Consider the following 17,537-nt stretch of genomic DNA (forward strand, 5'->3'; position numbering starts at 1 on the left):
TGAGGTAAGAGCCTGAGGTAAAACTCAAAAGCAACATCATCAAACTCTGTGACACTTTAGTGACAGTCATTCACTGTCAGCACAGCTGGGGTGCAGCTCTGCAGGCGATGAAGGACTCGGTGGGGGGACTCAGAATGTTAGAATGCGGAAAGAACCTGCAGGGCTGGGAACTCCTGGATGATTTCGTAGATGGTGTAGATGACTTCAGCAGTGGGCAGAGAGCTGTTGGTGGTGGAGGTGACGATATCAAACGCACATTCCAGGAGTTCTTTGGGATGAAATCGGTCTAATTTTCGAGGTCTGAACACACGTTCTATGCAGAACCTGGAGAGAGAAACCTTATTTCTAAGGCCTTTGCTTACTGGAATAAAATATGCATAAGAAGTTTTTGAAGAAGAGTAACAACTATGAAAAAATTTATCAGTAGTATGACAGAGAAAGCCTAAAGACAGATTTTCCCAGAACCGTCTTGCTTTATGGCCTAGGTTCCAATTCCCAGTTTTCATTAAATGTCTGAAATAGAGATGCCATTACACACAAAAATAGCTTTACCTTAAGTGCTTGCTTTCCACACAGTGATACCCACACCTTAGGACTATGACTATTAATTAATTGTTCACTTGCAGCTGAGAATAAAGCATATAAAGAGCTGCGATTTCTTTTGAAGAAAGGAGCCTTAAAGTAGGGTGCCTGGTTGACAGCAATGCTGCTCCAATTTATGAAGACCCGGGTGGCAGACCCCTGTGGTATCCGAATGTACAAAAACTTTCCCCGGTGCTGAGGCCTGGAGCTGCTGGGGTTCACACTCCTGCTGGTTCACTCCACTTCCCTACACACAGCTTCTGTTCCGTTGCCTATGCAGGCAGTTTTCACACAGGGACCACTGGCATTTGTCCCTCCAATTAACTTTTAAAAGGGGCCATCAAGAACAGCCAGATGTTATTTTTCCAAGCAACTACTCAGGAAAGTAATTAGCTATGTTGCTTGGGGACATTCAGCAGTCACAGAACAGACTGCAGGAGCTTCAGTACCCGCCCAGCTGCCACCTTCCTCCTACAGAGGAGCTCACCGTCCGCAGCACTTCATGGAAAGGGCCTCGTGCCTGGGTGTTTGGCCATATTCCAAACTCAGCACTTTAACCCCCAAGTCCTTTGCTGTGTAAGGATCACAGAGGATAAAACATTCTTCCTGGGTTTTCCCCCACATCCTCCAATGAAATCCTCATTGTTCCTTACCGTTTTAAATTCAGTATGTTATTTCTTGCCACGTATCTTGCAAAAGGAACCTGAGAAATAAAGTGTCAGAGGTCAATGTCAAGATGTGTTAACTGGAACATTCCTTTTAGTTTTTAAGTAACAGCTTTATTGAGATGTAACTCATATACCATTGAGTTCTACCCTTTTAAAGTGTACAATCTGTGGTTGTTAGTACATTCACAAAGTTGTGACTGCTTGTCATTCCTGTTCCTTGCAATGTTCCTGACTGTGTCAGTCAGCAGCAGACCCCACTGCTGGACATAATAAGGTTGGTGAGCTTTATTCATTGTGGGATGTTTTAGGCTTTTAAGTTTGAGAAAAATTCACTTTTAGTTAAATATACTCTGCCAAATTTTATTATGCCAAGTTAAAATCAGTGCAAGTTATTTGTGAGAAATTTTAAGCGTCATTTATGATAATGCAATCAACATGGGCATTGTCTCTTGTGATGAATTTCTTGATTTTCCTACCGATCTTTTAGGAGAAATGCTTAATAACTACCCACTAATAATCATCAAAACTTGTAAAATCGTTTTCAGATCGTCCCAAAGGATTTGAGAGCATCATTAACCAATGGGTTAAATTCTAAAGGGTAATTACTTTTTATCTTTTGTAATTGACTTTAAGCTCACAGAAAAGGAGCTAAGTTTAAAAATTTATATTTTAGTCTCCTAACATCTAGAGAAGCAGCAGCCAGTTTTAAGTATCACTGTATAAATGTTTGTATTCCTACCCTTCCTTTAACAGAGCCCAAATGTCTGACATGCTATTGATTCACTTGTCACTTAAAATAATCCCAAATCACTTAAGTTACTGTATAAGAAAAACCAAGAATATAAAAGAATTTTTTCTAAAACCAGAAAAGCAAGACATATTATTGCGATAAGCAGCACAACAAAGGTATGAAAAAGGAAATGCCTTGATTCCACACCTTCTCCAGAAATATACAGTCAAAGGTTCAGTGTATCCCTTGACACTTCACTCTGCGGTGACACAAACAAGCTGGTGTTTGTGGTCATTCACATGCATGCAAGGGCATGTTTACACCACACACATACCAGATGATGCAAACATATACTGCACCTTATACACACACTCGGTTGTTGTTTTTTAAGTTTCTCTCTTTCTTTTTAATAAAAATGGGATCACATTAGAGTTCCTTTGAAACATACTTTCCCCCCTACCCTATGGACATTTCTACAGGTCAAATATAGATATGGGTATACCTAAATACATATACATGTATTTTTATCTTATACTTCTTTAATATTCCATAGTAAATTATTCAACCATTTCCTATAGCTACACATGCAGTTTTCAGATTTTGACCACCATGATAATATAGCAATAAACATCCTTTTAATATTCATACACCAACATATTTGTATTTTTCTTTAAATTAATTCCTCAAGGTGGAGTTGCTGGTTCACAGGGTATAGTTTGTGTATCAAAAACATTTTTTTTAAATTTCAGTAAATACTTTCAGATTACTTTTCTAAAGGTTTAACGATTTACATTCCCATCAGCAACATATGAAAGCACCAATTTTCCTACACTCTTGTCATCTCTGGGTATTTACTGAAATATTTTTGCCAGTCTGATGGGTGAAGTGGATATACCTTTGCTTGATAGATCCTCACTATTAGTTTATCAGCCCTGTGCATTTCTTATGAGAATTTCCTGGTTATACCTTTTGCTCTTTCCTCTACTCACAAGTGCTTCCTGTACATTAGGAGTATTAAACGCGTGTCTGTCTCATGCACGGACAGTGCTACAGATGGGCTTGTCAGCAGCCAGCCCTGTGAGTGAAAACTGGTAAGAGCGCTGCTGTCAGAGGGAGCCCTGGGGACCGGAAGGAAGGCAAGCATGAGCAGATTTCAGCACACCCCATTAGCAGACACTGCTGTTCTAAGAATTTAGTTGTTCTAGACATTGCTGTTAGAAAGTTAGCAACGATCTGCCCAGGAAGCAGAGAAAAAACTCCACATATTTGTCTCAGTGGACCAGGTTAATGTGCTATGGCCATTTGGCAGAGCTCAACCGCGAGGTGCAGACACGGCACCTGCAATGCAGGGTTCAGTTTCTAGGGCCAAAAGCATTTGTGTGCTTAACTGAGTGGATGTACACTGGGTCAAAGGGTTACTGAATTCCAGTAATGCCCTCACCCCTACAACTTCCTTAAACATATGTCTCCTAAGGGCGACATTTAGATTATTAAGTTCAGCAAAACAAAACAAAACAAAAAGACTGGTGGCAGTAATCCTCTAGCAGACATGCCACCCTACGACCAGACATGCATCTGAACTGCCAGCAGGGTGCACCCAGCCTCACCCTCAGGTCGAAAGGAAGCATCACCAGCATCCCGCTGTGGTCCATGAATAAGGCGGCTTCGTTGTGCTCGTATATTTGCCTATTTCGGGGAAGCAGTAGTGGGGTACACAACTGGACAGCTCCTAAACCAAATTAGAAAAAAGAACAACTAGTCATTTTTCTCAGGAAGCAAGTTACAATGAACACAAACCTGACAGTGGGTCCCCTGCTATGGGGACTGTGGAATTCATTATCAGTCTGTGGTCAGTTCTCAATGGAGAGCTCACCTAGGGTTAACTTTGACAATCCAGTTAATTTTCTGACTCCGTAAACCAGCTGTACTTTAGTAGCAAGGTTGTAATATTAAAATCTGTTTCTCATTAACAAGTTGGATTGTACAAATAAGCTTAAATTTCACATGATGTCAGTTGCTTGTAATTTAATTTAAAAGTAAAATATAATTGCACCCAAAACTGTTAACAATACTTTTTTTCTTTTAAATATATTTTTGTTGATTTCAGAGAGGAAGGGAGAGGGAGAAAGAAATAGAAACATCAATGATGAGAGAGAATCACTGATTGGCTGCCTCCTGCAATGGGGATGGATCCCACAACCCAGGCATGTGGCCTTGACGGGAATCGAACCTGGGACCCTTCAGTCCTCAGGCCAATGCTCTACCCACTTAGCAAAACCAGCTAGGGCAATAGTACCTTTTAATGATGGAAACAACAACATCTTTTAAGTGGATGTACACAGGATCAAATGATTTTTTCAAAAGTACAAACCGTGTCTTTTAAAGATGCGGATGATGGTCTCACACACATGCTGCTGCATCTTGGCTATACGGATCGAAAAGTTGCCCTAAAAATAGGATCAATTAAAATGTTATCAAAGGTTAATCAAAAGGATCACCTAAAATATTAATCTGTGACTTTCATTACATTGCTTGTTCTGAGGATCACTGAAGAGATTTCAATGTTAGTCCCTTTCTGAACATATCCAGGTTAGAGGAAGCACAAGTCTCACAGCATGTTCTGCTTGCGGAGGGCCAGCTAGGTTCAGAGACCAAACTCTTAACCAGGCTGGTGTTTGCCCTTCAGAGAGAGAGCTAGTCAAACACACACATTCCCCCCAGGACTCTGGGCGCCACCGTGGAGCAAGCAAACCTCTCACAGCATCAGGTCCTCTCCCACAAGCTAAGGGATTCACAGCGGGCCCATGAAAGCCAAATAGCATTAGGCATTTTGTAAAGAGCTTTCCTTTTCACTTGTTTCTAATTAGGAAAATAGTACTATGTCACTAGAGAAAATTTAAAAAAGGATAGGCAAAAAGATAAAGAGTCATCCATAATTCGGTATCTTTCTAATATTGCCAGCCAGCAAAATCTGTTTGACCTCTAACATTTATACTGATCTACCACAAATCTTCTCACTTTCTCTATTACTCTTTTAAAATTATATCATATTTTATTTATATATTTTTATTATTTTTTTTTATTAAATTATTATCTGTGTACATATTTTACCGTAGAAAATTATATAATTTTAAAAATACAGACAATATAACAAAAATCTGTTATTCCCTACTCAACTTTATCAAATTTCAATATTTTGCTATATTGCTTCAGATAATTTTTTCTTACTATTTCAGTATTTATTTGTCTTCCTTCTGTCAAAACCTGAGCCAACCACTTTCCCCAGGCTGCCTGGGAAGGTACAGGAAAAGGAACATACAGGGCAGACAAGACACGAGGGAAAGAACGATGGGAGGGAGACAGCTCCTTCACATGGCGAAGAGGGTGAGAAAGGCCACCAGCAGGCAGAAGAGCCCCATGGTCTCTGAGAGGGCAAAGCCCAGATGGTGCAGGAGAAGAGCTGCTGCTTCAGAGAAGGGTTCCTGGCATAACCAACGACGAGGCTCCCAAACACAGTCCCAATTCCAGCCCCAGAGACTGCCACCCCTACGGTGGCAGCCCCAGCCCCAATGAACTTGGCTGCTGTGTCAATGTCCCTTGAAATGACACTGATTTGGAAGCTGCGACTAGAAATAAGCGAGGTCAGGGGACGTGGGGCTGCCAAGCTGCAGTGTCTCTGGTCGTTTCAGCAGCACTGCAGACCGTGACCGGCTCAGCTGAGAGGCGCTCCTGACCAAGGAGGGGTGCAGACAAACATGGTGCAGACAAACATTTTCAGGGGATGAGGGGAGCTGCTCCCAGTGCAGAGAAGACAGAGGGGCGGGGGGCAGATTCATTTTTTTTTAAAGAAAACACTGACAGCTCTCAAACCTGGCTATCCTTTAGAAACCAGCTGGGGGCTTTTAAACAGATTCTTCAAGTACCTCACACCGGGAGATCCTGTCACTAGAATGGGCATCTGTGTTGTCAAAGGGTCTCCCCGGAGACTCTGCCATGCAGCCAGCACCGGGAGTTACTGACTGCCTGACCTGTGGCTGAGCTGGTCATGTCACTGGCTGTGGACAGCTGGGCCAGGTCAGTCTCTAAAAGCACTCCTTCTAATCTCCTGGGGGGTGGTTCAGAAATTCCTTCAAGTAAGTGATTAAAAGCGTATAAAGCACACATTTTGCATACACAGACCTCAGATTAAGAATTTACATTGGGGGCCTTAAAGCAGTGGTTCTCAACCTTCCTAAAGCCGCAACTTATAATACAGTTCCTCATGCTGTGGTGACTCCCAACCAAAAAATTATTTTTGTTGCTACTTCATAACTGTAATTTTGCTACTGTTATTGAATTGTAATGTAAATATCTGTTTTCTCCATGGTCTTAGGCTCTACAGCAGTGGCTCTCAACCTGTGGGTTGAGATATTTACATTATGATTTACAACAGTAGCAAAATTACAGTTATGAAGTAGCAACGAAAATAATTTTGTGGTTGGGGGTCACCACAGCATGAGGAACTGTATGAGAAGGTCGCGGCATTAGAAAGGTTGAGAACCACTGTCTTAAAGGAATCCATGAAAGAACGGAAACTGACTTGCTCCTCCTGGGAACCAGGAACTTGCTCCTCCCGGGAACCAGGCACAGCTCGCTATGGAAGCCCACCTTCAGGATGTCGCTGTCGTAGGTGTAGTCGATGGCAGGCGGGATGCGCTGGGCGAAGATCTGGGCCATCATGGTGCGATAGGCCTTCCCGTCCACGTTGGCCAGCGTGTGGTGCAGCACCTCGTGCAGCTCCGACTCCTCCATCTGCGGCGGCGGCAGCAGCTCGCTCTTGAGCAGCTCTGTGGCGGTGGGCCGCTTTGCGGGGTCGTGGTTCAGCAGCCAGGAGATGACAGATTTCTGTAACAAAACCCAGGCATTGCAGTGAGGAGAAGCAACAGACGACGCTCAGGAGTTCTCCTGACAAGCCGGTGGTTGCTTCCAGTCAGAGACAAGACACCATACTTCTTGCGCCGAGTGGGTGCATTTCCATTTCTGAAGGTTTCTGAGCGTCATTTTCCTTCCTGCCCTCCAATAGGCCCACAGTGCTGTGCAACAAGGCCCTTTTATATTTTATTGACATAAATGACCCAAAAAACCCTCAACAACTACCTAGAAGCAGAATTTGGGCCTTCTAAACACACAAAGTACTGAATAAAAAAAAAAAAAAAAAAGTGAGACTATAAAACAAATCCCTTCAATGTCTAACTTCAGTAGAAATTATGTGCAGTAGCTGCTGGAATCCTTAAAGCAGGGTAAAACATCTTGTCTTCATTTTCTCTTCTCCATTTATGTTATCTATATTGATACCATTCCCTTGAATTCTCTTGATTTATGTTACTCTATATCTCCTACTATATCAGCTACTACCCATTAAGCCGGTAATATAAACCTTTCTTTTGAGGGTAATTCAAACCTTTAAAACATTCCTTAATGATTCCTTAATTCTCTTGTTTATAATAAGGATTTATAAGGAGTTAGAAGACTAGCTGACATCAGAAACATCTCAATTTTTAGATGAATGTTATTAAGTATTTCTTTTCTTTAATTCTTTATTGTTGAAAGTATTACATGTCCCCTTCACCCCGCATTGTCCTCTCCCTCTCCCAGCCTACCCCCAACCCCCAGCGCCAACCTTCACTCTCCCCCACCCTCCACATAGTCTGTGTCCATTGATTATGCTTATATGCATACAAGCTCTTTGGTTGATCTCTTATCCCCTCAATGCTCCTCTCCTCCTGCCCTTCCCCCCAGCAGCATTTTAAAGTTATATATCTTTAATATATGCTCCCCTCATGACCCCAATCCCCAAACTCCAATCCTAGTGTTAGGCTGGAATAAAAAGTCAGGTAATTGCTTTCCATGTAAAGAAATTGACAAGATACAACTTTTATAAAAATGTTGCCAAATTAAAGTGGTAAAAACAATAGCCTATTCAGCAAAACAGACCCTGATATACTGCTTAAATCCTGTGTGGTGAACATTGTGTTACATGCATCTGTAAGCATTTTCTATGCTGCCTCCTTTCAGATAAGTAGCAATGGCTGTCTTGTGGAAGCGGCTGTGGCAGTGGTTTTGTCAGTTTTTACATAGTCCAAACACAAACGCTCAGGGTGCCTAATAAGTGCTTGTGATGGAGAACAATCCCATTGTGAGAAATGGTCTGTATAGTTGCTCTCATGTTTATAGTTTAATTAAGTTCCTGAGCCATCACAGCTGCAAACATTCATGTGGAAATATTGAATAAGACTGACCTTGTTATAGGGAACATTTCATTAGTGTTCAATGAAATGAACATTTTCTTATGACATCTGGAAATACAGAAACGACTCAGCTAAAAAAAAAATAATAATAACTAACAAAAGAAGAAGAAACACAACTCAATGTTCTTTCTAATGGTCTTTACTAATTCAATAGATGAGGCAGAACAGGTCCCTCTAGCCACTCGATAAGCACTACAGCATTACAGGATATTTAAGGGTATTTAATTCTTTTATTTTGCAGGTGAGGAAATTGAAAGTCTAGAAAAGTGAATTGTCCACCTAGCTATATAACTAATATGCAAGAAATTAGCTTGGCTGGTGTAGCTCAGTGGTTGAGAGTCAACCAAGGAACCAAGAGGTCATCAGTTCGATTCCCAGTCAGGGCACGTGCCTGGGTTGTGGGCTCAATCTCCAGTCGGGTGTGAGAAGGAGGCGGCAATCAATGATGTTCCTCTCTCTCATCGATGTTTCTATCTCGCTATCCCTCTCCCTTCTTCTAAAAGTCAATAAAAACATATGTAAAATAATAGCAAATTAATGCCATGTTCCAGCTAGTTTTCTCTTAACATTAATACAGTCATACACTGCTTAAAGACAGGGATATGTTCTGAGAAATGAATCCTTAGGCAATTCCATTACTGTAAGAACATCACAGTACACAAACCTCAGTGGGATAGCTCACTACTATAATTGTGTGCTATACTTTTATAGAACTGGCAGCATAGTTTGTTTACACCCACACCATCACTAACATGTGAGTAATGAAAGCCTTGTGCTACAACATTAAGATGGATATGATAATATCAGGTTAGGAATATTTCAGCTACATTATAATATTAACTAGTAGCCCTGTGCACGAATCCATGCACCAGTAGCTCTCCGCAGGGCCTGGCTGCTCCACGCCTGCTACCCAGAGGCTCTCTGCAGCCCAGAGGTCCATCCGAGGCTGGGGTCGAACGCCTGCCTCGTTGCTGCAGCAGCAAAGCAAGCATTCCACCTGGCCACTCACACTGCCCATTCTCAGCATGAGCCCCCTCTCCCCCAACACTGGGGGACTCCAGTGGGGCTGAGAGGGCCGGACACTACCATCTTGTAGCTATGGGCGCCCCCATATTTGTGATGGAGTGATGGTTAATTTGCATATTACCATTTTATTAGATAGGATGGGACTCCTGTTATGTGATGCAGGACTGTTATTTAAATAAGTAATTTTATCATAATTATAATTGTTAAGAAAGGTCAGTTTAAGAAATAAACGTCCACAAGACAAAAGTATTAATCACAAACGTTTCACCAAGACAAACAACCAACTAAGAAGTGCACACCAGAAGTACAATACATAAGTTCCCTAATAATTATTCTTTTAAACTAGCTGGGTGCAAATATTAACCTATGATAAGCCACATACACACACATTCAGATATTTATAGCATGGAGGAGAAATTATTTTGCTCTAAAATACTGTAACTTCAGACTGTCTGGTCTTCCCCTTCACAATCTGAACTACTTGAACCACAAAACAGAACAAAATGGTAGTTTAAAATTTTTTTTTTTTTCTTAAAGTCTTAAGCTTTCTCTAAAACAATGAGCTATAAAAGCATTCCCTTTTGTTTGGAAGGCAAGGTTCCAAATAGCACTTCAAAAGCACAATGAACCACACAAAAGAACTCTGCAGTTTGTTAATTTTCTGTGCCAATCCTTGGCATTTTTATGGTGCATTTCAAGATTAGTGACGTTTTAAGTGCTTTATCTTTTGATTTTTCCCCTCTACGTTGTTCCCAGCACACGAGAATGAGTGGCAGAAGATTACTAATTGAAAAAGAAAAATAGTAATTAAAGCCCAAGAGTGAAGATGGTGTTTAAAGCATCAGAAAATTACCTGCTTTGTATGCTCTCCATCATCGAAGTCTTCTGGAAACTTAGGCGAAGTGGGCTAAAAGAATATCATATTCAAATCAGCAAGTGCTTGGCAGACTGCCACAGTGAAAGCATTTATTCACTAGAGATAAGAAAAGCAAATACAGAAATGAAAATCTGCCAACAACGGAAGATGGAGGTGGCACCTTCTTGAAACCCAGTGCCATTCTTCCAAGTGCATACGTATTGACACAACCGTTAACCAAATGACAGCCTAGATAATAGGAAGCACCTTAGGGGAAGACAAGCTATTTAAAATCTAAAGGTTTCAGAAAACAAGAAAGTAGCTTTATTAAACACACAGATGAAAAAAGGCAAAAACACCAAACCATCAACACAGAGTAAGAGAAAAACATTAACTGAAACCTCTACTTCCCCCAAAGTTCTCACCTTTCTGGTAAATAAGACCCTAATTCTAACATTAACTTGAAAGTTTAGATTTTCTTGAAATGAGGTAAATTTTGACTAAAGAAAGGCACTTCATCAAAGACAATTCTCAAGTCATGGGAAGGGCACAGTAATCGCTTTATTTACTCCTTTACTTAATGAACACAGCTGCCCACGCTGTACCGGCAGTAAAATAATTCAAGTGTTTTCCAAAGCACTGGCTCAGAAGGAAGAGCAAGAATCTCAATATCTCTTGCTCATGAATATGTAAATCTAAAGCACCCTAACCCAAACCTTACTCTCCACTTCCATCTTAATGCCTTTTCTAATTCGCACTCTTGACCTCACACATTTAACCTTAGCCCCTTTTTAGTTTGGATAATAACAGAGGCAAGGATTAATTCCAAGAACACAAATGGAAATTTCATTGAGGAAAAACATTCAAGTGGCTCATATTTTGGTCATGGTAGTTTTCTTTAGGCATCAGCTGGAACCTTTAATTTTTAAAAGTTAATTTCCGTTAACCTTACAACCCATTCTCAATGCTGTAACTGTATTGTTATTACGCAAAACTTCTTGGATTTTTCCTTTATTTTAAAATTAAGAATAAATTTTTAAAAAGTAACTATAACTTAGCAATTTCTCCAAGTAAGATTTCTAAAAATAAACAAAACTGGGGAGTTTCTCATCAAGGGAGGTATGCAAGAGATAGATTTCCACTTATTAGGAATACAGAAAATTATAGCAGGATCACTTTTTCAGTATTGTAAGTACCAGAAAAGCCCTCTGCACTGAATTCTGCTGTCCATGCTAAGATCCAGGTTAGTGGAAACTGATGCACTGAAACATCTGATACATACATCTCTGAGTTGGCTGAGAACAAAGATCCTTTCTGAGGCCGTGACCATGGGGTAATAGGACATCTCGAAGAAGATGATTCCCAGGCTGAAGAGATCCACTTTCTGAGGAGGAAAAATAAGTATATTTAGAAGTCGTGATAGGAAATGCTATTTGCCAGGGAATTATGAGCACTGTTAATTGGAATTAAAGTTGCATAAGTAAAAAACAAGCCAATTAAATAGAAAAATATTAATTTTTCCTAAAGAATAGGTATAAGGTATAGATGAGATTAAATATTTGGCATGACTTTCCAACATTTCCCTTGGAATTTAATTGTGACTGGTTTAGCTACATACAGAGACATCGATAACCACTGGCCAACCATTGAGAATAATTACTAAAAAGCAAAGACAACTAAGATTTGTCTCAAGAATTTTCGATGCATCTTTACTAATCTCAAAAGTGAAACACGGACCAAAATTTGTAGTTAATAACAAAGATCAGCTATTGATTGCAAAGCCATACCAACAAGGCAGAGAAATTATACAACAGAAAGATCATGAGACAAATCCTAACAAAACATAGAAGCACAAGCAAAGAGGAAAACGGTGAAGTCAGTGCAGAGTGCCCGAGAGGGAGCTGCCGGGGGGCCAGGGCGTGTGCCACAGGCAGCCAGCACTGCCAGCCGGCCGGCCGGGGGACCTGCTCACGGTCATCGCACAGGCACGGGAGCCACTTTCCAGAAAAACTCGTGAATGAATTTGGAGTCAAGGATCAGTAAGAGAGCCTCTCCAATTATCACCTGTGACCTCTGAAGTTTTAAAAACAAACCTTCATTGTGGCATTTCCTATACTTGTTGGCTGTAGAAAACGTGGACTGTTTAGAAAAGCACTAAGATCAAAACCATGCGCTTACAATGTCACCACAGTTACTACTGATGTCTAAGACATGCCCACTTTGTGCTTTTTAGAATGTACACATGTACACACTATGACACGAGAGCCATGCTATTCTTGTAACTTTTACTCCCTTTAGTGAGAATATTTTTTTAAAATAAATTTTTATTGTTCATATTATTACAAATGTTCTTTTTCCCCCCCCTCCCACCATTGCTCTCCTCCACCAGGTTCCCACCCCACCCTCTGCCCTTTCCCCACCCCCCATTGTCCTCATCCATAGGTGCACAGTTTATGTTCAGTCTCTTCCCACATCCCCCTCTCCCCTTTTCCCCAAGAATCATCAGTTCACTCCCCTTCCATACCTCTGATTCTATTATATTCAACAGTTAATATTGTTCATCAGATTTTTTTTTCAATTTCCTTGGTTTTTAGATTCACTTGTTGATAGTTACGTATTTGTTGTTCATAATTTTTATCTTTATTTACTTTCTCTTCTGAAAGAACCCCCTTCAGCAATTCATATAATTCTGGTTTGGTGATGATGAACTCCTTTAGCTTTTTTTATTAGTGAAGCTCTTTATCTGACCTTCGATTCTGAGTGATAGCTTTGCTGGATAGATTATCTTTGGCTGTAGGTTCTTACTATTCATCACCTTGAATATTTCTTGCCATTCCCGTCTGGCCTGCATGGTTTCTGTTGAGAAATCAGCTGACAATCGTATAGGTGCTCCTTTATAGGTAACTACCTTCTTTGCTCTTGCTGCTTTTAATATTCTCTCTTTGTCTTTTGCTCTTGGAATTTTAATTATGATGTGTCTTGGTGTGGTCCTCTTTGGATTCCTTTTGTTTGGAGTTCTGTGTGCTTCCTGGACTTGTAAGTCTAATTCTTTCACCAGGTGGGGGAAGTTTTCTGTCACTATTTCTTTCAGTATGTTTTCGATATCTTGCTCTCTCTCATCTTCTGGGACCCCCATAATTCTGATATTGGTTCACTTGAAGTTGTCCCAGAGGTTTCTTACATTATCTTCAATTTTCTGGATTCTCTTGCCTTCTAGCTTCTGTGGAGGAGTGTCTTCTGGCTCTTTATGTTCCAAATCTTTGACTTGATTCTTGCGATCTTCCATTCTGTTTTTAGGACTCTGTATAATATTTTTTATTTCAGACAATGTGTTCTTTATTTCTTGTTGATCCCTTATCATTTCTTGTTGATTCCTTATTAATTCTAGTTGATCCCTTTTCATATCCTCATAGGTCTTATCGACCTTTTCTAGGAAATTCTTGAAAGCGTAGATTTGAACTCTATATCCAGTCGCTTTTTGTCCTCCATTTCTTTCGTTTGTGATTTATTTCATCTTGGAATTTTTGCAGCTTTCCTGAGTTGGTAGCCTTAAAAGTCTCTGTGTTCTGCTTGGATGGGGCAGGGTTTCAGGGTGGAGCCTACAGCCTTGGCTTCCGTCAGCCCCGCCCTATGCGGGTCCTTCAGTACTTGCTGCCAGCACCTCTGAGAGAAAGGTGCCCTTGATTTTCGCCTGCTGCCAAACAGTCTATGCTCTCCCCCAATGAGTCGGGTATTGGGGTTCAGTTCAGTTGGAAGTGGAGTTGGAGGTGGCGTTCAGAGCAGTCTGGAGCCCCAGTCTCCTTCCCGCCAGGGCACTCCCGCGGCACAGCCGGCCGTCCCTTCTCTGCGCGCAGTGTGCGCGCCTCTGGGACCTCCTTTCGCCGCTTCCCTGGGTTCCGCCTTTCAGCCCAGCTCCCTCTGTGTGAGCCTGGGTTCCCGGGGTCTGGCCTAGAACTGGGGTTCAGAGCAGTCGGAAGTGGGGCCCAGCACAGTCGGAGCGTTTATCTCCTTCCAGCTAGGGAACGCCAGCCAGGCAATCACCCGCCCCGCCCTTCCTCTCCGGCTCCGTCCTCTCCGCGCACCTTGTGTCTCCGTACCTTGGGCTTTTATAGCTCCTCTGCGCTTCCTTCTGGTTTTCTCCTTGCTTCTCGTTGTAGAATTTCCAGTCAGTCGACTTTCCTGTAGTTCTGGGTAATGTCCATTTTATATTTTAGTTGTATTTTTTGAAATTGTTGTGTGCGTCTGCGGCTAGGTGTTTACCTGTGCAGCCATCTTGGAACGACCTCCTTAGTGAGAATATTTTAAAATATATATCATTTTTCTAAAACAAGCTTCTAAAATATGACCTTAATGACATATTACGTGGAAGTCCTGTAATTTATTTAACCAGTCCCCTAGTTTTAAACATGCTTGTCATTTTTCACTGTTACAAATAATACTATGGAGAATTCCCTTTGCATTAATCTTTTTGGAATGTCCATGGTTGTTTCTTTTTGGTACATTTCAAAAGGTGGAACTTCTGGGCCAAAGAGCAGAGTGCTTTTAAGGATTTACTCACACTGTTCTACATGGCATTCGGAGAGGTGGCACGGAAGTCCCGCCCACACCCACGTCCATCTCCCCCCACCCTCACTCTCGATGGGTACGCAGAGGCCTGTCTCAACTTTCTGTCACTGCCACGTGCTCCCTATTGGAGCCCAAACCCAGGCTTTTTTTTTTTTTTTTTAAATATATTTTATTGATTTTTCACAGAGAGGAAGAGAGAGGGATAGAGAGTTAGAAACGTCTATGAAAGAGAATCATCGACCAGCTGCCTCTTGCACACCCCCTAGTGGGAATGTGCCCTCAACCAAGGTACATGCCCTTGACCGGAATCGAACCCGGGACCTTTCAGTCCGCAGGCCGACGCTCTATCCACTGAGCCAAACCGGTGCCGGCCCAGGCTTGTGTTTTGATGTGAATTGCCTGCCTAATATATTTTTAAAATTTAGCTCTGCACTCTTGCTTTAAGTGATCTCACCCAATCTCATAGTTTTAAATCCCATCTGGGTGCTGATGACTCTCACATTTATACCTCTGACTCTGACCTTTCTCAGAGTCTTAAGTGTTGAACCTCTCACAACCTACTGGACATCTCCGATTGGATTTCTTGCGAGGCATTTCAAACTTAACATGTCTCAAATGGAATTTTCCTGCCTTCTCCTCCATGTCTTTCCTCAGGTCTCCTCCTATCATTCATCTCTCCCCGCCACCTCTCCACCCTCCCTGATCCAGGCAGAAACCTGAGCAGTGTCCCATTTCCTTCCTTTCCTTCACCCAAATCTACTCCATGAGGAAAACCTGTCAACTCCCCCCAAATTATCTTATATCAGCATGCTTCTCCCCGCCTCACTTGGTACCACTCTGGTTCCAGCTATACCTGCTCCACCTTGGACTTCTGCAAAGCCTCCAGCCGTAGCTGGAGTGACCTCTCGCGTGAGATCCTTCAGCAGCTCTCGTGCCAGGTCCTTTTCATGGCCAAGCTGGGCCTGCCCGATCGGACCCCTGCCTTCCTTTCCGGCTTCACTTCATGCCTCTCTCCCCATTGCTCACCGCACTGCAGCTACACAGCCCTTCTCTTTGCCTTAAATGTGCCAAACTAGCTCTTACCCCGTCTTCTCTTTATGCATGCTACCGCCACTTCACCCCCTTTTCCTCCCAGGGATGAAGCGGCAGTAGCATGCATAAAGAGAAACATGCTCCAGCCTCCACCTCTGCACAGCTTTTCCTTTTTCCTTTATCCTAACAGCCAACTTCTTGGAAAAGCTTTCTCTGGTTTAATCTAAAGACAATGTCCCTAGTGTTCTCTGGTCACTGGACTCCTTTTCTTCTTAGCTTTTATTGGATAAGCTCCTTGAGGGCTGGAATAAGGTATTTGTCCTATTGCTAGACTGCCTTATCCTTTGTGTTCCTGGGCCTGGGCCAGATCTTTGAATGGATGGAGGGACTCAATTATCTCAGCAGCAACTGTGTCAGCATCAGTCACTGTCCTTGGCAACACATGTCCTGTGAAGTGTAGTCACTCAGTATACATGTGGTGACATTTTATAAAATGTTCCTGACTATCTCAGCTGGAAACTAAACCCCAAATGCCATGACCTTGATGCTTTTGCTATTGTCTCACTCTTGAATGAAACCTTTCCTTCTCTCCCAAAAGCTTTCCCTTTACCTGGTTGTACGCAGATTTGGTGCTTCCTTGGACTTCTGGGCTTACATACAGAGCAGTGCCAACCATCCCAGTCAAATGACCTGCATGGAAGAAGACAAGAGGAGGGTTTCCAATAACAGGACTTAAAAAAAGGCAAATTCTCACTAAAAAAAAGTTTCTTGTGCTCTGACTGGGAAGCAAGTCGTGACCTCCTGGCTCACAGGTCGACACTCAACCACTGAACCACACTGGCCAGATTATGGTGTGTTCTTTAATACATAAATAAAATATACTGGATTTACCTGAAGGGTCTGATTTAATTAAGTGATCTCCTGCTGCATCATCTTGTTTGCCGTCAGCCTAAAAGTATAAATAAGCCAAGTATCAGATTAAAACCAAACAAATGGCTTATCCATTTCTAAAGACTGAATGAAAAATATCATACAGAAACCAGAATAATCGTAATAAAGCTTTATTTTGAGCTGTAAAAGTTTTTGTTTACTTAGCCCACTAATGCAGAGCTTGCCAGAAACGCAATAAGATCAAGAAGAAGGGCACTTCACTATAGAACTCTTTCTTTGTGACCGAAACCCCTGAAATTTATAGAAGCAAATGCCAAAACAGAACCTATTTACTAGGAAGAGGAAGAATATATTAACAACCACCATCACCACCTCACTGTCTAACTTTCCCATTCATTTGGGTCAATTTTTATTCTGTTTTCCTAGAGGCTGGCCACCAAATTTCCACTATCACTGCAAACACCTCTTAAGTAGCCTCACCTTCTCCCACTGTATCTGTGACAGTGCTGACTCACCTATTACCCTAAATCACTACTTTGCTGACAGCACTCCATAGGCCGCTATCACAAGCACCATCACCAATACTGGCAGCTGTAACATTTTCAGTGCTGGGCACTGACCACAGCTTTCCTGTCGTCTTATTTTATCCTGCTGACAGCTCTCTGAAGTAGGTACTAGTATTAGGTACCTTTTGCAAATTAGGTACCTTTTGTGTTGAGAGGTTAATCAATCGCCCAATGTCACAACACAAAGAGTAGAGATAGAATTCTAGTCCAGCTGTGCTCTTATCTACCTCACTATATAAGCTTTCCAGAAAGCAAGTTAAATTCTTTAGTTTGGGGACCAAGATCCCCATCATTTAGCCCTTCCTTGGTCTTAGCGTTCTTCTAAATACCCTG

General features: G+C 41.9%; 1 protein-coding gene and 1 pseudogene across 4 annotated transcripts in view; both read right to left on the reverse strand.

Moving 5' to 3' along the window:
- Window positions 1-17,537, reverse strand: part of EIF2AK4 (eukaryotic translation initiation factor 2 alpha kinase 4) — a 100,306-nt gene that overhangs the window by 30,245 nt on the left and 52,524 nt on the right. For all 3 annotated transcript variants that reach the window (XR_014796879.1, XM_084905118.1, XM_084905119.1), the window contains 9 exons: window positions 16,639-16,696; window positions 16,358-16,437; window positions 11,432-11,533; window positions 10,147-10,200; window positions 6,628-6,864; window positions 4,352-4,427; window positions 3,588-3,709; window positions 1,236-1,285; window positions 156-324 (listed from right to left, as the gene is read on the reverse strand). Coding sequence is in view for 2 of the 3 variants with exons in the window: in XM_084905118.1 (XP_084761244.1) it covers window positions 156-324; window positions 1,236-1,285; window positions 3,588-3,709; window positions 4,352-4,427; window positions 6,628-6,864; window positions 10,147-10,200; window positions 11,432-11,533; window positions 16,358-16,437; window positions 16,639-16,696 (948 nt within the window). In the remaining variant the exon portion in view is untranslated. The remainder of the gene's footprint in view (window positions 1-155; window positions 325-1,235; window positions 1,286-3,587; window positions 3,710-4,351; window positions 4,428-6,627; window positions 6,865-10,146; window positions 10,201-11,431; window positions 11,534-16,357; window positions 16,438-16,638; window positions 16,697-17,537) is intronic.
- LOC311619161 (ATP synthase F(0) complex subunit C2, mitochondrial-like) lies at window positions 5,258-5,791 on the reverse strand (annotated as a pseudogene). Its single transcript has one exon. The product of its transcript is annotated as an ATP synthase F(0) complex subunit C2, mitochondrial-like (transcript).

The sequence above is a fragment of the Pipistrellus hanaki genome (assembly GCF_964339955.1).
Source record: "Pipistrellus hanaki genome assembly, chromosome: 1".
NCBI classification, from domain to species: domain Eukaryota; kingdom Metazoa; phylum Chordata; class Mammalia; order Chiroptera; family Vespertilionidae; genus Pipistrellus; species Pipistrellus hanaki.